This window comes from Aspergillus udagawae (genome assembly GCF_001078395.1).
Source record: "Aspergillus udagawae IFM 46973 DNA, scaffold_1, whole genome shotgun sequence".
Taxonomy (NCBI): Eukaryota; Fungi; Ascomycota; class Eurotiomycetes; order Eurotiales; family Aspergillaceae; genus Aspergillus; species Aspergillus udagawae.
Window position 1 is genome coordinate 4,467,712 of NW_025091264.1, and position 24,703 is coordinate 4,492,414.

The window sequence follows — 24,703 nt, forward strand, 5'->3', positions numbered from 1 at the left end:
AAGGAAAATCGTACAAAAGAGATGCTGAGATCGTAAGTGATGCAAGTTGGTGGTAGAAGAGATGAATGAAAAACCCAAGGAACGTAACGAAACAATGATCACATGATGAGATGAGAGACCCCCCAACACCCGCTTAGCCTTGACAAACCAGATAAAAAAGCAAAAGAGACGAAGATCAAGTGATGAGAGGTAAAGTGAGGATAATTTAACAAGTGTAGATGCATATTGAAACAGGTCTTTGATGATGCAAAGAAGACGCGCCATCGTAAAGCCGATTGAAATGCAATGCCTTGCCATGTAGAGAACTGTCAAGAAAATATGATTTCTAATTGTTCTATGCAGACACTGGCATTGCCGTGAGTCTATCGCTCAGATGGACGCGGGGTGTGATCGAGACCTAAATTTGGGGAAGGGGTATGTTGAGGTCGAGGCGTGGCTTCGGAGTCGGCGGTCTGATCATAATAATCGTCAGCATCGGTGCCTAAATTGCCCTTTGAGATTCTGGGTGACGGTGTGTTTAGGATCATCGCGGAGGCGCCCGGTTCGTCTTCCTTGGAAACGATGATCGGAGGAGTGACTTGGCCCTTCTTGAGAGTTTCCGTGCCAGTCTTTGTTGCGGCGGAAGGCTGGCTGGCAGTCCCTCTGTAAATCTCGGTGACCCCCGTATCGTGTTGCGAGCAGGACGGTCTCTTCAGCCGTGTCGCTGCAGACGAGGCTGGGCCCAAATCTGTACCCTGTGGTAATGGCGAGTGCCTCGGGCTGATTTCTTCTTCGGGTCTCTCCATTATTACGTTGTTGGAGATATGCAGTTTGTCGAACCGGTCCTCCACATCACAGGTGCTTGGAGACGACGAGGTCGGCTCCTCCCCGCTCTCAATCGCAATCTCGGACTCTACATTCTTGCCCCTTCCCAATGCCTCGCGCTCCTTCCTCAGCAGTTCTTCGCTGCCGCTGACCACACTGCCCCGGCTGTTGGTCCTCATCATCTCTACCCCCAACTTAGAACCCGGTCGCTGGGACCTTGACTTCGAGCTAGGCGTGCGCACATGCGCATTTCCGAGCTCCTCATCTTCGTCATCGCCAGACTCGGCGCACTCGTAGCGCTTCTTTTCCAACGACTGTCTCTTCGCGCGGATGGACTCGCTGGAGCGTTGTTTGCGAGGTGTCGCCTTTCCGGATGGCTCCATGGCAGCGGGAGCTGAAGCGGCATGGAGTAAATGCGGAAACGGAACTGCATTGGAGCTAGGATAAGACTCGGGATCCGTCGCACGTTTGGGAGCTGAATCGTCCGAGATGCCCAGGCCTTCTGGTTGGTTGGCCATCCACTCGTTGGGGCGACTCACAACCACAGGAGCCTCCTCGGCCTTAATGGAATCCATATCTCCGAAGTAGCTACTACCGATAGAATCCTCCCGGCTCGAGCCTCGGTACGAGCTTGAAGGTACGATTGCGAAGCCAGAAGATGTTGTCGAGCTAGGGCTTTGATCTGATTTTGTGGCGAGAGCAGCGTGACGAAGCGCGGATGGCTGGCCAGCGAAGGGCTGAGAGGGGCTATAATCCTTCGGTGGAGGTTTCCACTGGCAGAACTTACACAAAGCCTCGGTGAGTTTGGTCAAGGTTGGGGGCTTCTGAATCAGCGCGTCGAAATGATGTGTTTCAGGTAAATCCTTCAGATATCCAGTCACCGCAATGATTGGCGTATGCCGGTTGGCACTGCGAGTTTCGCGTACCATGCGGGCGAGATCTGCTCCGTTCACCTGGGGTAGCTTGAACTCGGTCATGATGATATCGAACTGGACTTCACTCAGGGCGTAGCGCATCGCCTCTGCACCATTCACCGCGGTGATTGTGCGACAGCGTAGTTTCTCAAACAAGCGTTCCATAACCATCCTAGAAACCGGATGATCTTCACAAATAAGCACGTCCAAAGGCCGGAAGAATGGACCATCAAGAATGTTGATCTGGGACAGGCGTCTTGAGCTCTGACGACGGCGTTGGACTTTGAGCAAAGCTTTTGTACGAGGATCCTCATTGTCTGACGAGGAAGGTGATATGTCAAACAATTGACTGCGGCGCTTGTAATGACCTGCGACATACGATTCCTTTGCGAGAGAGGACGATAATTCTCCATCTTGGGATCCGATCGTTTGCGATCTCGCTCTGGTTGTTGGGATACTGCCCTGTCGTTGGCCTGAAGGTGTTTTATCCGGCGAGTGTGTCGCTCCTCGGCCGATTTTAATGGGAGATGATGCTGATGAGCCTAGTTTAATATTGGCCATGCGACCCTGATCAGTACTGCCGGTCGCAAAAGACCCGCTAGACTGATGAGAATTCGTCGAGGATGATCCTGATGTCTTTCTGCGCTCGTGGTTGTTGCCGGTGCTGAATTGCACAAGAAGCGGGGACGAGGGCTGCGAAGGACGGCTCGGAGAGGAGTTAGCTTGGCTCAAGCTGGAAGGCGATGATGGTCGGTTGTTGCCTTTATTATGAGACAAGGTTCGTTGTAGTGGCATCGGCAACGGGCTACCCTCCAGCGAAGGGCCGGACGAGGCTGCAGAACCCTGCGTTGGTGGAATTGCTTGAGCAATGGAAGAGCTGTATTGGCGCTGTTGGGCCTGCAAAGCCTCCTGGCGCAGCTTCTGGATGACATCCTTGTTGGCCTTCTCAAGCATGGGGAGATTCTTGAAGGAAAAGCTGCCAAAGTCATCGGCCAGGGCTGGCTCACTCAGTCTCCTGCTACGCGAGTCACGCACATGTGGGGGAATGTGGAGAGGCATCAAGGGCCGCTTCATCGAATTGACCTGCGAGCGAACCTTGAACAGCGCGTCGTGAGGGCGGTCTGCTGCTGTGACAGGTTGCGAGGAGGCCCCTTCCTCTAATTCTTCGGCAAATGGCTGTAGAGTGGCGCCACGGGCGTCAAAGTACTCGGTGTCCTCAGGATTCTCAAGGGTCGGCACAAACTGTGCCTTATCCTCTAGCAGAGTATCCCAGTTGATATCTGAGAACCAAGGGTGGCTGCGAATTTCCGCCCCTCCGTTCGGGAATTTGTCATCAACGTTGGCTCCGATGCGTTCGCGAGGATCTAGAGTCATAAGTCTGTTCATGAGATCGATGGCTTCCTGGGATGCTAATTCTTCTGCCTCGTCCGGCCAGTTAATTCTTCGGTGTAGGATATTCTCGAACACTTCGTCAGGAGTCGAGGCGTTGAAAGGGGGGTAACCGAAGAGAAACTCGAACATTATGCAGCCCAAGGACCACCAATCACTCATCTCGTCTTGGCCTAGTCCATTAATAGTCTCAGGTGCCAGATAGTCCGGAGTGCCAACGAATCGTCTGTTATGATCTTCGGGGTCAAAGAGCGCCATGAGGGGCGGCATCATCGACTGCTGGGGCGGAGTACTGAATGGTACCGAGTTGCTCAAGGTCGGCTGGAGCGGATACAAGCGGGGAGACTCGCCGGCTTCACTCTGGCTCTCTTCTTCGACTACGTTATTGGAAGATGGTACCGAAACAGGTAAGGAAGATGGCGGCAAAGAAGATGCAGTCTCGTTGCCCTCGGTAAGAGAAAAATTTCGAAATATAGCGCTCAGATTTTCGCTGCCACCACTGTCACTGCGGTAGCCGGATGCCCGACGCGAGGGTTGGCGGCTGAGACCGCTCTGGTTAAGGCTGAAGTATGATGGCTGGTTCAGACTGCCAGCGAGGTCGGGGGTCATGAGTGGTGTTGATCCTGGTGACCCAGGGGCCTGAAAATCGAACGACGCCGACCGAGAGGACGCAATAGATAACGCGCGAGGGAAGGGACCCTGCTTTAATAGGTCGGGCGCTGGTTCGTTCAAACTCTTGAGAACGCGCTTCTGGCGCCCGACCAAGCCCATACGGGACAGGCCAAAATCGGTCAGTTTGAGGTGGCCCTTTTGATCGATCAGTAGATTGTCCGGCTTGAGATCACGATGGACAATGCCCCTGCTATGCAGGTGTTCCACTCCGAGAACCACCTCAGCTATGTACTTCTTGGCCCAGTCTTCTGGAAGCCCGCCCAGGACTTTGACAAGGGAAGCACAGTCGCCACCATTCAGATACTCCATGACCAGATAGAGATAGTCTTTGCTCGAGAACGTCCAATACAGCTTGGCAACGAAATCGCTTTCCCCCTGCCACATCATGATGGCGCGTTCAGCTTTGACATTAGTTACCTGGTTTTTGGCAACCATGTCGGCCTTTTTGAGAACTTTGATTGCGAAGTATTCCCCAGTCGACTTCTTCTTGGATAGATAGACGCTGCCAAACGCGCCTTTGCTAATAGGTTTGATGATCTCGAAATCTTTGATCGACGGGGGCGCTGGACGGGGTTGAGGCTGACTGGCAGATGTCAGGTGAGGAGAAACCGGGGGCTTCGTCACGTCAGACGAAGTCGCTGATGACTGTCGTCGATGATGGCGGTAGTGATAATTCGCTAATTCACTCGCGTGAGTGGAAGGTGAAACTATGGGCGATGGCAGGCTTTCAGCGCCGCTAGAGAGCCGAGGTTTGGGCATGCGTAAGGGCGAGTGAGGGGTCGACATTCTGGCGGGCGAGGGCTGGCGGCGAGGGGAGCTGGACAACCCTGGGAGCACCAAGCTTCTGCGTTTTCTCTCCAAGCTCCGGTCGGATGCTGGCGATTCAGTCCGTACGGCTCCAGTAAAAGCGGAGGAAAGCACACTGCTATCACTCATTTCTCCTGCATCGAGATCTATCATCGAGAGCCCCCGACGAGAAGGTTGAGATGTGCCTAATAATCCCGCAATACTCCTGTGCGAGCGGGGAGTAGGACATTCCATCGGGCTGTTTGATCCCGTAGAGACGGCAACCGAGGAGGATCTACCTTCGGTGTGCGGAGCCTGAAAGCGTTCGGATGCATTGCGCATAGACATGGTCAATGCAGATGTCGACGGAGTTGGCTGCCGGGTGACAGGCTGCGGTGACAGGGGAGGAGCGACGGCAGTACAACTGTCATTAGCAGTCGCAGAGGGAGCAGCAGCGTCTTCAGGCGGGAGCTCGTCTTCCGATGGGCATGTCGAATCGCTCAACTGGCCGGCAGCTATACGTTCAGCCTTACTAAGGGCAGCTGTAATACAGTCTTCCACCATCACCGTATACTCAATTCGGATCCGCTCTGCGTATTCGACAATCTTGCGATGGCGGATAACTGCGTCAACTTTTGCTTTGCAGACCTGCTCTGTGTCAGCGCTTAGAGCAGCGAGACCTTGCTCCTGTTCCAAAGTGTTGGAACTGGGAGATTGCCACTGCAAGACTTGAGAGATTCGAGATTCGGATTGCGGTGAGAGAGTCCGGAAATCGTCCATGCTGTCCCCGCGGGGTTCTTTGATCACGGGCATGTTAATTTCGAGAGCCGTGTCGCACAGATCGAGAATCAGCTCAACGATCCGAGTCAACGGTCGCCGAACCGCAAATGACCGACCGCGTGAATGGCCGCCATCCGAAGCTGAATGTTCGCGAGACCGCGGGGGAGTGCATGGAGCCGAGCTAGAGTTTGAAACATTTCCGGAAGAGGGTGCCGAAACAACTGGTGATGGCCCAATTGTTAGTCCTTTATACTCCGGCTGTGGTGTCGGGGAAGGCGCTTCTCCCGCCAGAGGCCTGCTTTGTCGAGCCTCCAGTGCATCTAGGACTTTCACGATCGCGTGACGGTGCTCGTTAAGATTTTCCTGAGCGATCTGAACGTCCATCTCTGCCCGATGTTCCTGAAGGCAGAGATCGGAGTGTTTCTCGAACCACCAAGGGGTGATCTGACGCTCGCAAATGCGACAGAGAACCGGATTGGGCGCAGGGTACTTCGAGGGATCGGGTTCATTCGCCGCAGCCTCGGCGAGAGTTGTCAAGTAGTTCGCCAGTACTTCAGCACCGACTCCCAACGACTCCACCAACAGAGGAGGAAGATCAATAGTCACTTCTCGGGGTTGATGGAAAGGTCGTAGCATCCACATAGTCTGAAATCAGAGCTTCGTTAGTCTGTCATTCTGCGGGTTAACGCGTTAGGTCGGGATGAGTGGAAACCTACATGGCCGGTCCCATCTGGCGTTCGCTCAAATACCATAATGCCCTGCCCTTCCATGCTCAAGACGTCATGGTAGTTGTCTACTTCCTTCGACGGTTGAGAACCCACACCGCTTTCTTCTGTCACCGTATGGACTGGTCGGGGCTCGGGCGAGTATTTCAGTATTGACTCGGGGCCCATCCTCACACCGAAGCGAATAAAGCGACTGCGAGAGTCGTCTTCCTTCATGGATTCAATAGCATCGTGGAAGGCAGTCTTATTGTCGACCAGGAAATCCGAGATCATTCGCCCTTCCAACGATTCAGGAGATGTCCCCACCACTTGTCGCCATGATGGACTGACCCATTTGATGCGGCCGTCCAGATCCAAATCCACTATGACGTTCAAGGTCTGCTCCGCCGCCTCCTTCAACTCCTCGCGTTCTTCCCGCATATCATCGCTAAGGGAACGAGTCATGGGTGGGAATTTCGGATCGATCCCCCGAGCCTCCTGCCTTAAGGCAGTAACGGCCGGGGGAGCAAGGAACTGGGCACTGGGTGTGCCATTTCCCGCCATACTGAAAGGTCCACCCGACCGAATTGAGGGCCGAGAGCGGCGTAGACGACGTGTTGTGAGTACAGCCGCGAGGCAGAATCAAGCGAGCCAAATAAACCGAGAGTATACAGTAAGCCGAGCAGAGCGTCTGCCGGGCAGAGCCGGTGCCCTCGTGCGGTGTTATGAATGCATCCGCAGGACTAACGGGCCATGGCTGGGTCGCGGGGGTACGCAGGCGAGAAGGGAGAGGGATGACAGACGACGACAGGCGTTGTGAGACAACCGTATCTCCCAAAGCAAGTAGCAGAGGAGACGGATTGCCCCAAACGCGAAGGATATAGACAAATTTTGGTTCAGACGAAGATTCAAGGTCGAAGGAGGAGTGAAATTGGACGGAGAATAGCGGCTATGCGGGGAATGGCGCGACGGAAAGGTGTAAACGCGAAACTAGGGTGATCGACAGAGTCAACCCTCAGGAGAGGTGATTGACTCAATCAGAAGTTGGATGTTGTGTGCTAACTTGAAGCAATAAAATGACAACACAAAGGAAATTGATGATGGTAAGCAGATAGATAAGGTGGTTTGGAAGAGGGGGAAAAGAATCGAGGTTAGCTGAGGATGAATATGGAAGGGAACAAGCCAAAAGACGAAACAAGACGAAACACTCAGACTCTGGGCGGGAAAACGCAACAGCAGTGCAACACCTAGATACCTTACAATCTCCCTCTCTTTCTATTATTTTACTTTCTCGAGGGAAAAACGACCTCAAGATTCTAATCCTCCTTTATCATTTTACTACTGCTAGAAAAGTAGAAATACATGCAAGGTTAAGCCCATAGGACGAGAAACTTAGTCTCAACACGATTCTATCCAGGCAATACAATTGGTTTGATGTTTCTGAAGGTGATTGATCAGCAAATAGGTGGTCCACTTGTGATAGACTAGCCGATGGCACGATGCTATCCTCTTGACTTTACTTTGTGAGTCTATCTATCTGATGATTGCACTCTCATGGTTATTTAGCGTTATTATTTTTGTATGGTTATAAACTTATAAAACTAGTCGTGGTAAGTTAGTAGTTTGTTTATCCAAGGGAGCCTATGTACTATTTTCATACTTTATCTACTTGAATAAATGTACTGAACTCTCGCTGTCATTATGAGAAAAAGCTCAATCATCCAGAATCCTCCCACCTCCTCTGCACATGGTTGCTTCTCTCATACTGTCTTCCCCCTCCAGGGATATCATTCCGACCACACGACCTACCCCAACAGGCACTGGCCGCCACCTCTTGTCATTCTTCAAATGGCCATTATGCGTTGGTTCGTCTGTATATATCCAGTGTGGGTGGTAGATGACGATGCGTGCATTCATTAAACATCCATGCCGTGCTAATCCCAAACCACCCAGACCTGGTCCCTCTTCTGTGGAATCTAGATCTGCATGTCCTTACTGTGCTAGGATTTGTTCTTACTTCATAGTTTCTCCCTACACAAAAATAGCTACTAGGCACGTTGACATTTTTTTTTTCTGGCAGTCTTGTCCGTCTATTCTGTCTCCTAGGCGGGGATACAAGATTGGACTACCTTACCAACGGTATCTACTAGTACTGAACTTTCTTAACTCAACTGCATGGGTATGCCATAAATGCTGGCTGCTGATTTGATCGGGGCACACCTGCAACGTCAACTCTCGTCATGGCCGTTCTGTCCCATGGATCTCGTTTCTTCCCCAGAGCACTTGACCTAGCTCAATCCAGGGGTATCGCCTCTTAAGATGTAACTTTTCGACTGGAATGAGACAGGTGACTCTGACACTTCCCAAGAGATTAGACAAGAGGATCGACCAAATAAACCAGTGAGGCGAAGGACGAATCATGCACCAGTGCTTATGCAAGGGTATCGCTTTTTGGATGTTTGCCTTTGTAAAGGATGAAGTAGTTGTTTATCATCTGCCGATCGGGCCATGGTAGTCATAGCAATAACCCATGATAGAATCTCCCTTCTAATCTATCTATTTCCCTTTTTTTTTTCTTTTTTTTAGCCCTGTCTGAAAGGTGTACACTGAGAATTTCGTGGCCATTGGCCACCAGGAGGCGGATTGCTCGGAGATGATTCCTACTGGCCTCCAGCGTTGAACAATGTTTCGCGTTGTATTTCTGGGTTATCTCATGTTTGGATTAATCAAGTTATTCTAGTATGCCAGGGAGAAAACTCATAGTGATTGAATATTACTTTCTTTGGAGGTCGTTAATACGTGGCGGCGTAGGAGTAGGAGTGTAGGACCAGTTGAGCGTATGCGGGGTAAAGGGCGGGGAATTGCAACTCGGCCGCAAGCATCCATCCTGTCTCTCATCGATCACTCCCTACCTATGTCCTACCAAAGTATGCATGACTTCTCCCATGACGCATCCAATTCCATCTTCATTACTTACTATGTACTTTTAAAGTAATCAGATTGTATATCCATGACGATGGAAGCGTTGAATCTGACACAGCATACTCCTATCTCCCAGTTAGCAGCCAACCCCATAATGTCAAACGCCTCATTTTGACTTTCAATCCCCCCAATTCTCAGCAAAGCCTATTAAGCTTAACCTCACCGTTCAGGACGAATTACATTTGAAAAAAAGCTGCCCAAAATCTTCGCTAGAATATTCTCTCTCAATGTCCGTTGTCCGCGACCCGAACTTTCCTCCTTGCCTCCATCAATCATTGTCTATTCCATGGATCCTCCAGCGATCATCTTCGTCTCAAACTTCAGCAAGTCGACATTGCAACCCTCAAATCGGCATTGTCCATCATTACCCCAGAAATACCTAGCCGGAGCCGATCAGCATCCTCTTGTGGGGACGAATGACATACAGCTATGTACTGGAGCATGACTGGACGAAATGGGGAGCTCTTCCTCCACATAACTATAAGCAAGCACCCCTAGTAAGTTTCACCTTAGGTAGGCAGTAGGCTCTATATCTATCCACAGAACAATTACTCCGTCCTACACTTCAACGTCTCCTTCAGAGATCAATGGACCAAGTTGGATTCCATCTCACCTAGCCTGGTCGAACGACGGTACTGTCTGTCTCCTTCCTGAGACCATGACTGTTATCGCTAAATTTCTCGATACGTACTGAGTAGGCATAGAGTGATGGAAATGATTCATGATCTTCATTGTCTACGCGCGTAGCCCTCGTCATTATTATCAGGCCATTGCTGATCGACCTTACCCCGTCATATTACTCGTCCCAAAGGTAGTCCTCTCGCCAACGAACCGATTCCATGCCATGCGGATATCCCCCGTGACACCCTACTCTAGTCGATCCCCTTCGCGCTGGTACAAAGAGCCCGCGAATCATGATTTGTTGATGTCGCCGTGTCACAAAGGGATGGAATCTGCGGATTGCGTGGAAAAGTCAACGTATACTATCCTCAAAACGCCATGGAGGGCCGCAGGCTGCTGTACGATCCGAGATATGGAATACTCTTCTTGGCCTCTGTGTACTTGGATGAAAACCTGGCTTGCAACTGGATGTTCGTCCATTTGCATGCTGATATTGAGCACTCAGAATATTATATGCGCTTTGTGGCCTGAGTCGTCAAAATACATAGGACCCCTAGGACGAGGTCGAGCAGTTAATTGATGCCATTGTGCTCTCAAGGTATAACTAATCCGAATATGTATATTAGCAAGTTCTATAGGATACCTATTCATAAAGCTTCAAGAAGATCGTGCCTGATCAAGACGGATACAGATCAGGAAGATGTCCGTCCATAAAACATGATCTCCTACTTCTGTGGCAAAAAAGGGCTATGCGTGAACTCTCCTGCCGAGAGAGATATCAGGTTAATGAGGAGATGATGTCGGTTGCAATCTTCTCCGCAAGCATATCTGCTAATTGGTTGAGTTAATGATCACAGAAGAAAAAAGATCCCTGCTACTTACAGACAGTGGACTGAGGATGTCCTGGCCCCAGGATGGGAAATGCACTGGCATCCACAACCCTCAACCTATCGACACCAAAGACTCTGGCCCGGCTGTCGAGGACGGCCATAGGATCGTCTTGTGTTCCCATCTTGCAAGTACATGCAGCGTGATATATAGTCATCACTGTATTGCGAATAACTCCGAGGATTTCTGCGTCCGTTTGATACTGACTCCCCGGGAAGTACTCATCTCCCACAACAATCGGCGCCATGGCTTCGCTGTGAAACATATCACGGATACGCTTATATGCCGCAATCGCTACGTGCTGATCCGCCTCTGATGAGAGCCAGTTTGGGTTGATTATAGGCAGATCTGAGGTATCATTCGAGGCAATAGTCACATTTCCGCGAGACGTCGGCGCAACAAGTGTGCCCAGGATCGTTGCATATTGCTTACCACCCGAGGGTTGCGAGATAAGAGGATTCGAGAAATTTCCCACGTAGGCAGCTGATGAAATGTACTGCACAGAAAGAAGCAAGTCAGTTACGCGTCAACAAATCAACGCATCGAGATGACCAACCTCGATCTCCGGCCAGTCATCCGGAAACCACGAAAGGTCCTTGATCGTCTGGACTGAGAAGTTCAAACGAAAGGAATCCGGCATCTTCTCAAATGCAAGGTAGTCGATGACTGGATTGGTGAGTACCCCTCCATGGGAGAATATATATTGAGCCATTTGCCGTGTGAGATATGATAGATCTGTTGGCACTTTCGTGAAAGTCTCGAGAGCTACCTGGTACGTTGGTCCGAAAAAAACATGGTCCCACATATTCTGACCTACACCAGGGGCATCCTGAACAACATCAATGCCGTGTTCTGAAAGAGTATCGGCCGGCCCGATTCCAGAAACCATCAAGAGCTGCGGGGTGTGAAATACACCTGTCGATATCATCACCTCTCGCTCCGCGTTGAGGGTGAAAGTTCGCAGTAGATCGCTCACTTGCACCCCAGACGCTTGCTTTTGTGGGTTGAATAGTATTCTCTTTGCCATCGTACCCTGATATATTTTCAGGTAAGTTGATGAAGGTAGCGGGCTCAGAAAGGCGGCTTGCGAGCTGCTCCTTGTCTCATCAGACGGTCGAATGGTAAAGCTGCAATACTGAGCCCCGAGCAATGACCCGCTGTTGAAGTCCAACGTTTCGTTTATACCCACGTCTTCCACTCCAAGTCTCATCCAGCTCGAAAAGGGCATAGCGTAAACAGGGTAAGATACGTGAAGTGGGCGTTGTCCTCCATGAGCGAAAGCATCAGGATTGTATTGCGCTGTAGCATTTGCGGCGCGTCGCAGCGTGTCAGGGGCGTAAACTGAACGGTCTTCTGGTAATAGGGCAGAGTGTTGTCAAAAGTGTAACTCTGATCCTGAACAAGATCAGCCCAAAGCTGCATCGACTCCCTAGTTGGTCTAGCACAACTCCTATCAGTCTATTTCCTGGAATCGGCATTAGAGAACGAAGTTTGTATCACCTTTGGTAGGCCATAAAGTTCAGAGCTGACCTGTCCATGCAGAATATCAAGTTAGTAAAATAAGCCGCTGCTTCGAAAAAGGCAAAGTAGCGCGATGCTCTTACGATCCTCCAAGGCATTTGCCTCGGGGATAATGAATATCACGGTGATTAGCACCTGTGACATTTCTAGCCACAAACTTCCAGTCAATTGCTGTGGAGGATTGAATATCAGAGCCAACACCTATACTGGCGGCGCCAGGAATGGCTGCTACTGGGGACCTGAGTTCGTATGTTTCCCCGGCCTCAACGAGAGCCACCCGGAGTTTCTGCTCAGCCAGACGAACCGCGAGAGTCACCCCAGCAGTACCACCACCGACAACGACATAGTCGAACGTCTCATCATTACCCAAAGTGCCGGAGAAGCCGCCTGTCCAGCTTTCTAGAGCACTTGTAAGCAAGCCCAAGAAGCTGACCAAGGGGAAAGGGAGCTGCATTTCAATGACTCGTCGAGACAAACCAAGTAGACAAGAGAACAGAACAGCTTAATTTTACGCTGCTAGAAGATGGATGGCGGCGTGAAACTGTCTGGACGGGTGAATCACAGGTGCAACTCATTTGTAGTCAATTTTGAGTGGCACTAGGGTAGTTCTTTCTGCTCCTGTCCTGTCAATCCTCACTCTCGAAGAGGCCAAAGTCTGTCATATGAATTAGTCAGACAACTAACAAAGTCACACTCAACTGTGAATGCAACATTTCTTTGACGGCCCCAAGACAAGCAATAGCTCTGAGACAGCCTCTTAGTCCACTAAGACACATAAAAAGAGCTACTAAGGCTTTCGGAATGGAGCGTTCCTGGTCGCTTCTAGACCTTTACTATGGCCAACCGCTCGACCTTCAACCCTCCCAGCGAAGAATTCATGACCTCGCCGGGCGATAGCGCAACCAGGAGACTCCCCTGCAATGGCAGCGAACACACGCGCGTTCTTCACCGACTTCCCGGACTTCAAGCCCAACGCAGATGCCTCAGTGAGCGCTGAGTTCAACCGTCTAGCAAGCCACAGAAAATGGAAGATGGGCTCAACAACGTGGCGCAGGATGTGGAACCGATGCATGGCCCTAGAGTACGATAGACTGTTTGGACAGAACCTCAGCGGACTTCCGGACTGGCAGCAATTGTGCGAGGAACTGGAGCTGACAGGGCCGTTCACGTCTATCAGGCAATGCAAGAAGGTATGCTATGCTGCCTGGAAGGTCAGGAGGCCGGGATACTGATTTGGTTCTTCAGGCTTTGTCGAAGGTATATGTCAATATTGTGGATCTTCTCGATTGTCGTATTTTGAAGAAGAAACCGACAAAGTTCCAGAGTCTCAGGGCGTTGGAGAAGTATACCAGGGAAACAAGAAGAGTCTTTAGTAGACATCTTGCGAAGCAGGACAAGTTGCTCCGGGTACTGCTCAGGAAGCTTTGGTGACACTATCTGTTGAACTGTCATGACAGGAAAGCTGGTTCAGCCCATATGCGGACGATTTGACCTACAATATCTTCGCTGTGATTCAGATGAATAAAGAATGTCCTGTTGTTAGCTCCTCGATTGGTAGTATGAGAATTTCTTCATAAAGTCTGTCACGAATAGCATCAGCAAGTGTGGCTTTGCATGAAGAACTATGAACTGGACAAAGCCAAGGGGAATGTCACAAGAATTAGTCATATATTACAATACATATACGCCATATCGACCTAAAATCTTCACAGCCCCTTCTTTTCAGAATCCAATCGTTCGCTTTCCAGCACATATCCAACCGCGCGGGAGAGACCCTCAGGGACCGAGACGATTGGACTGTACCCGAGTCGATACTTGGCCTTTTCACAAGAGTAGTAGCGAGTCATGCATGAGTACCGGACTATGCGCCTTGTCAAACGGGGAGTCTTGCCGATGAGGCCAAATACTGTCTCCAAGAGGCCGCCAATTGGCCCGAGAAGATCCTCGGGAAGCTGCCACACCTGGCCAGGCTCCACAACCTTTCCTGCCAGCGCCCATGCAGCGCGAGTAATGTCCCAAAAGTACACCGGAGAGTCATTTGTGATGTTGAAGGCTTCTCCGTCTACTTTCTCGTGGTCTAGGGGGCCGCCTTGCCCGGCCTCATACCGCGTCTGAGTAGCAAGAAGACGGTATGCGGCAAGCAGATGAGAGTAGGCGACATTGCCAACGTATGTGAAGTCAAATAAGTTGTTGTTATCACCAAGCTGCATGCGCAATACGGTCGGAGATGCTTTGGCCGCGTGCTCAAGGACCTTGAAAGTAAATGTGGTGTCCTTCTCACCGTATATACCTGCGGGGCGCAGAGCACATGTCACCATGGATGAGGGAGAAGCGCGGTTGTACTTCAAGACTATTTCTTCGGCTTCGGCCTAGGCAGATTGATGTCCGTTAGTAAAACCCAGCACGGCAAAAGATGTGTTTACAAGCGAACCTTGGTATCGGAGTAGTACTCCAGCTGTAGCTTGCCCCGAACGAGCGGCCAATCCTCGTTCACATTTTTCAAATCACTCTGTGTGTCGTGCAGGACGGAGGCCGAGCTTGTATACACAAAGGCCTTGCACTTCCCACCCCAGTCACCACGATCACCGCCCGCGACCTCCAGTAACGTCTTGGTTCCATCGACATTGACCTTGCGCAGCAGCTCCTTATTTCCTTCCAACACGTTCGCCGTCGCGGTATGAATGACGATATCCGGCTTGACCGCGCGGAAAATAGCCAGCAGGGATTCTTCGGACGTGATGTCGCCGTCGTAGTACTCTGCACCGGGCAGGCGATTGTTGGCGGTTCGCAAGTCGAGAACGGAGACCTTCGCTACGCACCTAGGGTACCGATCGGCCAACCGAGGATTATCGAATCGAGAGTCTCCTTCTGGTTTCGGGAGGGCAACGCTCGCATCAGTCTCCGAAGGAAAATTGAGCAATTGATCGACAATATGCCAGCCTAGAAACCCGCACCCTCCGACCACCAGAACAGAGCCCAGCTCTAAAGTAGGCCGCTTCTGAGACATGGGGGCGGTCAATCGATCGAAGGATATTCTTTCTTATACGACTGAAGAACTAGATGGGGATATTCGGGTTTGGTGAAGAAAGTGAGCTCGAGAACCTGGCGATTGAACTTAGATAGGGGGCGTTGGCATCATTTGGCCATTTAGATGATTATTAAGGTCGGTGCCGCCTTGAGATCCCTTTCTGGGGCACAAGCTCAGAACACCCCACAAAACCTCCGATACTATGCCTACAAAATGTGGATCACAACAGCTTTTCTGTGAACTGAAGCTACCTGACACCTAGAACGGCTGGTATTGCTAGATAAAATTGATGCAAAAGTAAACCTAGCAAACAATAGTCTTTTTTTGCTTGTCGCGCCTTCAATCGTAAGTTTCCGACACCTGGGTCCAAACTAATCATGGACTCTCGGCCCCACGCAAATGAAAAGTGTCTCCTGTCGCCAAAAGCTTTGGCAGAGCCATAGAGGCGCGCGACGGGATGGTATAAGGACAGGAGGTTGGCGCCGTCAGTCCTTATACCATCGTTTGGCGACTTGGATTTTCCAGACCGGTTGTTAAAGCCCAGGAACCGAGCCTCCAAGGTTCTTCGGGACAGTTGAAAATATTTGGACAAATTCTTACATGTTGTCTTGAAGCATTTCGAGCTCGCAAGAACCTCACTCTACGCTCTTCTGCACCGAGCGACGGAGTGCACGGTTGTAGTTCTTTCGATCCTCAGGGCTACCCCAGAACAACTTGGATGCTTCTGGGTTCACGGTTCTCCGCGGGTCATAAGGTGCGGACTCCTCTTCGAGTGCTTCCACGATTGCCTCGATATGATGGCGCATTTCCTCTGTACGTTTTGGGAAATAGCACAGCGTTCCGTCCTTAGACACCCGGTAGTGGAAGAGCTCTGGTTCTACGACGACACGGGGTTGTTCTTCCGGGAATCGTGGACTCAGATAGATGTTGATCTTAAACACACCACCATCAAGCTGGGTCATGGGACCACCAAAGTAGATCAATTCCCAGAGGAAAGGGTTTCCATGGACGAGGCGCAGGTCCACTGTGAAATTGTGGCGATGCTTGAAATCCTCAACAATCTGCTCGTACTGACTTTGCAGACTCACCGCAAGGCTAGCTTCCTGCCTTTTCGCCTCGAGACCTTCTATTGGCCAATTGCGCGTCTCTTTGAGGATGGCTTCCTTTACGCGGATGAGTCGGCGTCTCAATTCGGGATAATTAAAATGGCCCCTCATGCAATTATCTTCGGTCTCGAAAGGCATGGTTTCAAATCTCTGGCGGCGTCTAACCTGTGGTTCTGCTTCCGTGATCGCCTGCATGTAGGAGTCAAAGTACCACAAGAAGCGTCTCTTGCGAAGGTCTGCAAAGGGCTCGAAGAAAGTGTCGTCTTCGTCATCGAACGAGTCATCACAGTCATCATCCTCGGCTACATTCTTGCTCTCAGATGGCTTGGCTGTTCCGTCCGACTGAATGCCCAGTGACGATTCCAAAGGTTGGATAACTGCAATGCGAAGAGTTTCGTGACGTATCTCAGGGCAAGGTAAGCACACAGTCAGCCATTGTACCTGAGGCAACTTACCTTTTCAATATAAGCCTGGCTGTTTTCCTGATCCTCGGGTGCATGTGCACCTTGATATCCAGGTTCATTCTCATAAGGATTGTTTGACATGAGACTCTGAATGGAGATCAGAATAGACTCCAGTCCTTGAGCCGATGACCATTCCTCCCCGCGCTGACCACCCCAGGTTCTGCAAGATGAAGCTGTCAGCGTTATCGGCAAGCATTCTTCCACCAGGTTCTAATTACCCCAAGATTGACCTACAGTGCCAATGTTGTCAGCATCGCAACTATGTCAGCATGTGCACGGTTCGTGACGTACAAGCAAACCTTACCCCCAGAATAGAGATTAGGCCCGAAACGGCATCGTCCTCCATTGGTCGTCGTAATTTGAACAATCGGCGGGGTGGCAGGATAGTCTGAAATAGTATCAGCCGTTTGACACTCCCCGTAGACCATAACCAAGTGACCGGCGTTCGTACCCTTGCCAAAACTGATACTGAACTAGCTGGCTGTCAGCCCATGGGCCTCATCTTCAGTGTGAATGAGCACAAACCTCAAAGAAACCAAACTGATAAGGGGTTCCAGGAGTTCCCAACACAATAGCGGTCACATTGCGAATATCAGAATCCTTGTATGCCACGGCAAGAGCTGTAAAAGAAGAAATAGTAGTCAGTAAGGCTTCAAATTGCAAGTGAGAAGCAAAGCTTGCTTGTGTATAAGACATACAGGGATCTGCATTGTGCTGGATATGCTTGATTTCCTGATACCCAGAATGAAGTTTTCAGATGTTAGTCAACATTATACTTCGGAACAGATAGAAAAGGATTGATGAGAGAAGTACCCGAGTGATGCGGAGTATGGCCTGGTCAGACATTGTGATTAATGACAGGCATTTGGCCCAGTCGGAAAGAGCCTTGTTGAGAAGGAGATCCTCTTTGAGTCAAGCCTGTTGATTAACAAGGATAATGAGATAGAAGGTGAGGTGGACTGTAAGACGTGTGCTATACAGCAGAGAAATTACTGAGATATTTTTGTGTCCTTAGAGAAGGAACTAGGTAGGAACACCAAGAGTCGCAAAAATACAAGGGAGAAGGAGAGGAGAGGGTTTTCTCAAGTGTTTGCATAACAAATCAACAGATAAACACGAGCTAGGCGCAATCACTGTGAATAATAGAACTATAAGGACAGACAGAAGAAGATTTGATACTTCTGCAAAAGTGATAATATAAAACTGATAGCTGACGCACCAAAGATGAATGATCAGTGGCAGTGGAGTCATGTCACCAATACATCCTAAGAGCAAGAGACAGTGGTCGGAAGGATATATTTAACCTCAGACATGAGGGGCAATCATAGTCATACAGGCAAAGATGATGAATTATGATTCAAACCCCAAAGTTTTGGCTCTCCTATTAAAAAGCTGCAGCCATAGATAGACAGTGTATGGCTCAGTTCCAAAAGGTTGAGGGCTTCAGGCAGCCAGAAATTGGAACCAGGATCTTCCTGTAGTGGCAGTAACTGTGTCAATCCGCGGTCCGTCACTAAGAGTCTTGTCAACAAATTATCTACAAGCAAATTGAACACACAAGTGCCTCGCAATAGAATTTATAAGTTGGTATGATCATTGACAGACTTGACTGAGAAGACGCAGACGCCTACATGTGCCTGGTCCTTGGTTCGGGTCTGTTGTGCTTGACAGGTGTGTTCATCCATACTCCACAAAATGAGTGATGTGCGGCTTCGGGCCGCTCTACAATAAAGTTACAAACTTACGGGTTGGTTTATGCCCACTTCTCCGTACTCGTACCACAGAATGGCGGGACTATGAAGATGTCCTTCGATCAGGTAAATACCTACATACTTGACCATTCAATTTCTGCCAGGGAAGATGGGATCAGTATAGCCGGTGATTGGAAGATAGATTTGCCCTGATGTTTATCGGTGGTTGGGTAGAGACATTGTTATTTCTTCAGAATTGGAAGTCAAGGGCTGAATGTCGGAGCAGCTGAGGGTCATGTAACCTTTTACTTCATTATTGCTTTTTTCAACTTAGAGCCGTAGACTTTTAAGGTTCTCCCAGCCTCCTTCTACATCTTCATGCCGCGCCTGTACCGGAAGTATTCCCCACATCGTTTTCTGCAATGTTTACCCACCATGAGGACTGTCCATTCGTGATGATATGACGCCCTTAGCAGTAGCCTGCACACAGCAAGACCGACCCTCGCTTGGCGGTGATGGAGGCGGTGAGTTCCTTCACGTGATAACGCCTAGCGGGCAGCCAGCAGGACGAAGCATAGGGGGGCAGAGTAACAACCGCCAGCGAGCAACATTCCCACCTCTTCCAAAACACGCTGCTTTCTCTCCCTCTATACCTCCTCTCAACTCGTTAGTCTGCTTCTTCTGATTGATCTCGATTTCCTGTCAATCTTTTCTAACCTTTGCTCTGTGACACCAAGTTGAAGCTCTTATTTCAAAAGGCGTCTTGCTCAAGGGATTGGGTACGGTTATGCACCTATCAAACAGCATACTCCGCCGCTCTCTTTGAAACCCCCGGTCTTTCACGATCTCGCAGCCCTCAACGCTGGCAATTTGCGTCCGCAGAGGACTGTCGTCGGCAACTTGCTACCATTCCAGGCTCGTTTGCGAAAGTCAAAGAAGAGCTTACAACTGTCACTTGGTCACGCGCCTCGGTCGCTGCTCCCTCAAGTATCAACACTTCCCCGCAAGTTCCATCTACATGGCGTGAGGTAAGTTATTAAGGGAACAACCACAAGCACTCCAAACGGATCGATAAATGATACACTTCATGGTGCTTTGATCTGATATGTCTTCCTTAACAGACATCATTGACCTCGTTGCCCGATTTCGTCCTACTTTTATCGGAGATCTTCCATCGCCCTAACCAGTGCCTGTCTGTTTGGTATCGACAACGATTAATTGCCTCGGACAATAACCAACCGATCTGGAAGCCTGTCGCGATACTAGCGGTATTCCATTGACGTACTTTTGAAGAGCATCCGTCAGTAATTACGGAAAAGACCGTTCTTTGCGGATATGCCTCCCGGCGATGTCTCACTGCCGGATAGCCTTGTGCCGGGCAACGGGGCTGTCCGTCCCACATTAAATACCAGTGGACACGGTGGTAGTTTTCAGAGACAGACTCCCACTTCGCCTGCCGATAGTAATAGAACTTTCGACTCGCCGCGTGCAAGATCTGGTGGGCGGAATGGGTCTGCTGTGACTAGCCCGGTGGATGGGATGCAAAATCCAGACGGTCGCATGGGCCGAAGATTGGACTCGAACAACCCTGGCCAGCGGGACCCATCAACTCCGCGTGATCGAGCTGGCTATTGGGAGAAGTCAGCCCAACGTGACAGACCTTCTCAGAGCGGCCGTCCGCCCACAAAATCCCCGGGTAGTTCGCGTATTTGCAAAAGGTGCGGCGAGCCTCTGACGGGCCAATTTGTACGCGCACTTGGCGCAACATACCATCTTGAGTGTTTCAAGTGCCAGGTTAGTTTATTCGTCAGCCTCAACGAAACTCCGCGTCCTGTTAGCTAACTGCCTCTGACAACAGGATTGCGGGCAAATTGTGGCATCCAAGTTCTTTCCGGTCGACGCTGAAGACGGAAGCGGACAATATCCACTCTGTGAGACGGATTACTTTCGGCGATTGGACCTCCTCTGCCACGAATGTGGCGGTGCTTTGCGTGGTTCCTATATCACCGCCTTAGACCACAAGTACCACATCGAGCATTTCACTTGCTCCGTTTGCCCAACGGTTTTTGGCGCCCAAGACTCGTATTATGAGCATGAGGGCAGGGTTTATTGCCATTTCCACTATTCCACCCAGTTTGCTCAGAGATGCCACGGGTGTCATACAGCGATTCTGAAGCAGTTCGTGGAGATTTTCCGCAATGGTCAGAATCAGCATTGGCATCCAGAGTGCTATATGATTCATAAATTCTGGAATGTGCGCCTAGCTCCAAATGGCCAGCCTCTGGAGCCTCCTGAGGCAGGTCTCGATGCCACTGACGAGGAACGAAATAGAGTGCGAGAAGAAGAAGATATGATGGAGGAGAAGGTTTACAGGATCTGGAGCATTCTTTCTGGTTTCGAAGAGTCTTCAGCTGCCTGCATCTCGGATATGCTACTACACGTCAGCAATGGCTCCTATCTGGATGGAGTCCTAGTTGCTAAGAGATTCATTGGTCACGTCGAAGTTCTATTCCGAGCCATCGATGAACTTGCTGGATACATCAAGGCGCAAGAGATGAAGGGTAAGTACCGCCTTTCCAGGATAGAAAACTAAAGTGCGAACTGACTGAGTACCCAGACCTTGCTTACGGACGTGAGGCCAAACTATTGTGCAAGAAAATTGTCGCCTTCTTCGCTTTGCTGTCTAAGACCCAGGAAGCTGGGGTACGGAAACTAGGTGTCACGCAAGAACTCCTATCATTAGTCACTGGTCTTGCCCACTACCTTAAGCTCCTCATCCGCATCGGGCTTCAAGGCGCTCTGAAGCTGGAGAGGGAGAAGCAGAGTCCCGAAGGCTTGTATCACTTCCTCGATCACTTGGCAGATATTGAGACACTCAGGCCTCCGGAGCAAGAAGAAACACCTGCAGATCTCATGGCTGGAGTAGCCAGTCTTGCCGACCAGCTTTCTGATTGCTGTGCAGCATGTAAAGAACCAATCGATGATGAGTGTATCATGCTGGGTGATTCCAGGTGGCACATCAAGCCGCCTCATCTTACATGTGCAGCATGTCAAACGGACCTTACCGATACTTGTCAAGAGGCCCTCTGGAGTCCCGGGATGAAAAAGGTTTTCTGCAATAGTTGCGTCTCGCAGCAAGGCCTTGTGAATGAGACTCAAGGTGGATTTACTCGTGTGAGCAAATTACAGCAGTTTGTTTTCCTGTTACGGGTTGCACTCGCGCGGCTTCTTGCTGTTTTGCACGCTGGAGGAACCTTGCAACCCACTTCAGGTATGTTATTCCATCGCAATGCTAATACCGGTCAGACATGGGTTAACACTCTGCTTCTCTAGATGACCCGAGCTTCGCTGTGAGTGAGACCAAAGATGGCAACCAACCTCCATCTGGCGGTGAAGTTCGCAGATCCACGACAAGGTCGAAGTATGCGGGCAGAGACGGTGCTGCTGAATCATCGCTTGAGCAGACCGTGGGCGAGATGCGACGCTTGCGGTCCATTCGGAACGAGCGTACTCTGTCAACTACATACAAGAGAGCTAGGGCTTCAAGAATTATCGACGGTCCTGAGGGTCGAAGTGTCAGGCCTGGTTCTTCAGGCGGAGAAGGTTCCGATCCCCGTGGCCACGGCTTCCAAATTGTGGAGGAAAGAGATGCCAATGGCGAGACTGTCACCGACCTGACGTTTGGTAATCAGGACGCTTTGACATTGGACGATATTCCCCGGATTGTGGCCGCCGAGCAAGCAAAAGAACAACGTCCCAACGCTTACAGACATGCCGGCACTAAACTCGTGGGTACGACTGAGCCGCTTCCCAGGTATAACCAAGGTCATCAACGAGGTGTGTCTAGCGGAAACTTGGAATCGCACCTTGCAGAGAGAACTACGAAGACCAAGAAGTACTTCTCTGAACTCTCAGCTCTCGAATATTTTATCGTACGGCATGTCGCTGTCTTGTCCATGGAACCTTTGCTGGAGGGCTACTTCACATTGGATGAGTTACTCTCCTTGATTGAGTCTCGCAAGCCAACAATCTGGAACATATTCGGTCGCGCCTTCAACAAAGATGCCAAAAAGGCCGGCAAGAAGAAGGGTGTGTTCGGCGTGAGCCTCGACTTCCTGGTCGAAAAGGAGGGTACAGAATCCACTCATGGCGTCGGGCCTGGCGCGCTTCGCGTTCCTGCTCTTGTTGATGATGCTGTGTCGGCGATGCGGCAAATGGATATGTCAGTGGAAGGTGTTTTCCGAAAGAATGGTAATATTCGACGGCTGAAGGAGATCTCTGAGATGATCGACAATAAGTACGACCAGGTTGATCTCACGAAGGAGACTCCTGTGCAGATTGCGGCTTTGTTGAAGAAGTTCCTCCGCGAGATGCCTGATCCGCTCTTGACTTTCAAACTCCATAATCTATTCGTTATCTCACAGAGTAAGTTGAGCTCCCGCATCCCAATTGCAAAACCTCTGCTAATCTCACCATTTATAGAAATACCTGACCCCGAAAAGCAAAAGCGGTTACTGCACCTCACGTGCTGTCTGCTGCCCAAGGCTCATCGCGATACTATGGAAGTTCTTTTCGCCTTTCTAAACTGGACGTCGTCTTTCTCGCATGTGGATGAGGATACGGGTAGCAAGATGGATATCCACAACCTTGCAACTGTCATAACACCTAACATCCTCTATCCAAATACGAAGAACAGCACAGTTGATGAAAGCTTCTTGGCAATAGAGGCTGTCAATGCTCTTATCACTTACAACGACACTATGTGCGAGGTAGGTCTTCCGCAGCCCAATGCCTAGTGGACCAGCTCACTGACTGTCTCCTTAAGATACCGGAAGATCTTCAGGCTGTTCTTAGCGACACCACATTCATCAAGGATAACAACGAAGTCAGTACCAAGGAAATTCTGAAGAGATATGGCGACATCGCGCGAGGAAGCTTCTCTCAGAAACCCAACAATGGCGGAGAAACTGTGACAATCACAAACCCTCATAACCGAGGAGCAAATATTGCTACATCTGCGCGCATTGAAACAGACCAGTCTCAGGATGCATCGTGGCAGGCGCAGAACTCAGTACGCCACGTGCAAAACACAGGTGGACACAACCACGCAAACAGTGCATCGGCGCCTTACAATGGAATGGAACTTGCGCCTGGACAGACCGCTAGCTACCGTGAAAGAAGCACCAGCAATGGCAGCCAGCAGAATCCCATCCCACAGGAGGGACAACCCCAACAGATCCCTTACAGGGCTCGTCCAGGAGCGGGACCCATGGGAGTTGCTGGTTAATTTAAAACCAGTCCTTCCCAACCATTAGAATTGCCCCATGTCATTGCGCTGCGGATTTCATCTTCAGACGCATCCAGTTTGTCTTCCTTGCTGACCAATCACATCGTGTTCTCTTTTTGATATGCAAATGGATGTTTCGGCGTACATTTGAACCATCTAGCGTTCTCTCATTTTGCTTGGGTTGGATGGAGTTCTTTCTCCTTGTCCGCATGTTCTGAGTTTTGACATCTCCACATTGTCGGCTGCTCAGTTTTTGTCACAGCTGCTGGCAGTGCTTTTTCTAACTCTTTTCTCCCCACGTTTTCTTCCTTCACCGTGCAGGGCATGCAACCGCGAGGTTCGCGTTACTCAATTTGTCTCGCACAGATTCTGGCTTTGATCGGTTGGTGGTGGAAGTGGCTGTTGGTCCAATTTTATCAGACTCTTGGCCTGCTATCTCACCTTCGACTGAGAATCTTCTCTTCTACCTTTCACCTTCTACTTTGATTTATTTTCAGACCACGACCTTGGCATGTCGTTACATTGACTGCCTTTTTTTCTGACCTTTCTCACTTTTCTTTTTTATTCTTTTCTTTTCTTCTTCACTTCGCATTGCTTCCTTCTTGGTGTTCGGTATTTCATCCCATCAACAATGGTGCGTAAACGGTGAGTGTATCGCTCGGTCTTTTGTTGTTTTCGCTTAGTGGCCTGCACGACCGTAAAGATACCTGTTCTGAGTCAAAGTTGTGGCTTCGTTGTTCTCGGTCCCTTTTACTTTTATTCTTCTTTTTGCAACTTCATTTAACCCTTGCTGCCTCCCTGAGGTAATATTCCCCAGAAGTTGTTCGATTATTGCATACATGTCCTCGTGCGGTGTCATTTCCTCATGAAAAGGAACAAGAGGTGTAATCTACTTTAGGATTTGGAAGCTCATTCTGTTGCTCCACCGCAATGATTCTCGACCTGTAGGACCGCGTTCATAAATCTGTAATACAATGGCAATAGTCCTCCTGGCTTGAGGTAACCTCAGGAGCACGAAGAGATTGTGACGCCATGAGAAGACTTAATCCTTTCCCGAACCAAGTGT

General features: G+C 50.1%; 6 protein-coding genes across 6 annotated transcripts; 2 read left to right on the forward strand and 4 right to left on the reverse strand.

Moving 5' to 3' along the window:
- Positions 1-362: 362 nt before the first annotated feature.
- On the reverse strand, positions 363-6,613 carry Aud_001463 (protein kinase RIM15; the record flags this gene model as incomplete). The annotated part of the gene is made up of 2 exons (XM_043286961.1): positions 363-5,990; positions 6,062-6,613. 2 exons carry the CDS (start codon positions 6,611-6,613, stop codon positions 363-365), a joined length of 6,180 nt encoding a protein of 2,059 aa, XP_043142896.1.
- Positions 6,614-10,430: 3,817 nt separating this feature from the next.
- On the reverse strand, positions 10,431-12,515 carry Aud_001464 (GMC family oxidoreductase; the record flags this gene model as incomplete). Its single annotated transcript, XM_043286962.1, has 7 exons — positions 10,431-10,480; positions 10,535-11,036; positions 11,097-11,309; positions 11,358-11,697; positions 11,790-11,969; positions 12,041-12,070; positions 12,145-12,515. The coding sequence occupies 7 exons, from the start codon at positions 12,513-12,515 to the stop codon at positions 10,431-10,433; spliced, it is 1,686 nt and encodes a 561-aa protein (XP_043142897.1).
- A 466-nt stretch (positions 12,516-12,981) lies between these two features.
- Aud_001465 (uncharacterized protein) lies at positions 12,982-13,492 on the forward strand (the record flags this gene model as incomplete). The annotated part of the gene is made up of 2 exons (XM_043286963.1): positions 12,982-13,251; positions 13,307-13,492. The coding sequence occupies 2 exons, from the start codon at positions 12,982-12,984 to the stop codon at positions 13,490-13,492; spliced, it is 456 nt and encodes a 151-aa protein (XP_043142898.1).
- Positions 13,493-13,767: 275 nt separating this feature from the next.
- Positions 13,768-15,068, reverse strand: Aud_001466 (C-3 sterol dehydrogenase/C-4 decarboxylase; the record flags this gene model as incomplete). The annotated part of the gene is made up of 2 exons (XM_043286964.1): positions 13,768-14,430; positions 14,493-15,068. 2 exons carry the CDS (start codon positions 15,066-15,068, stop codon positions 13,768-13,770), a joined length of 1,239 nt encoding a protein of 412 aa, XP_043142899.1.
- Positions 15,069-15,724: 656 nt separating this feature from the next.
- Positions 15,725-17,505, reverse strand: Aud_001467 (ubiquitin-conjugating enzyme E2; the record flags this gene model as incomplete). Its single annotated transcript, XM_043286965.1, has 7 exons — positions 15,725-16,600; positions 16,651-16,819; positions 16,951-17,047; positions 17,111-17,132; positions 17,185-17,279; positions 17,358-17,391; positions 17,473-17,505. The coding sequence occupies 7 exons, from the start codon at positions 17,503-17,505 to the stop codon at positions 15,725-15,727; spliced, it is 1,326 nt and encodes a 441-aa protein (XP_043142900.1).
- A 2,180-nt stretch (positions 17,506-19,685) lies between these two features.
- Positions 19,686-23,637, forward strand: Aud_001468 (GTPase-activating protein LRG1; the record flags this gene model as incomplete). The annotated part of the gene is made up of 6 exons (XM_043286966.1): positions 19,686-20,144; positions 20,209-20,911; positions 20,968-21,621; positions 21,684-22,775; positions 22,833-23,119; positions 23,176-23,637. 6 exons carry the CDS (start codon positions 19,686-19,688, stop codon positions 23,635-23,637), a joined length of 3,657 nt encoding a protein of 1,218 aa, XP_043142901.1.
- Between the last annotated feature and the right edge of the window lie 1,066 nt (positions 23,638-24,703).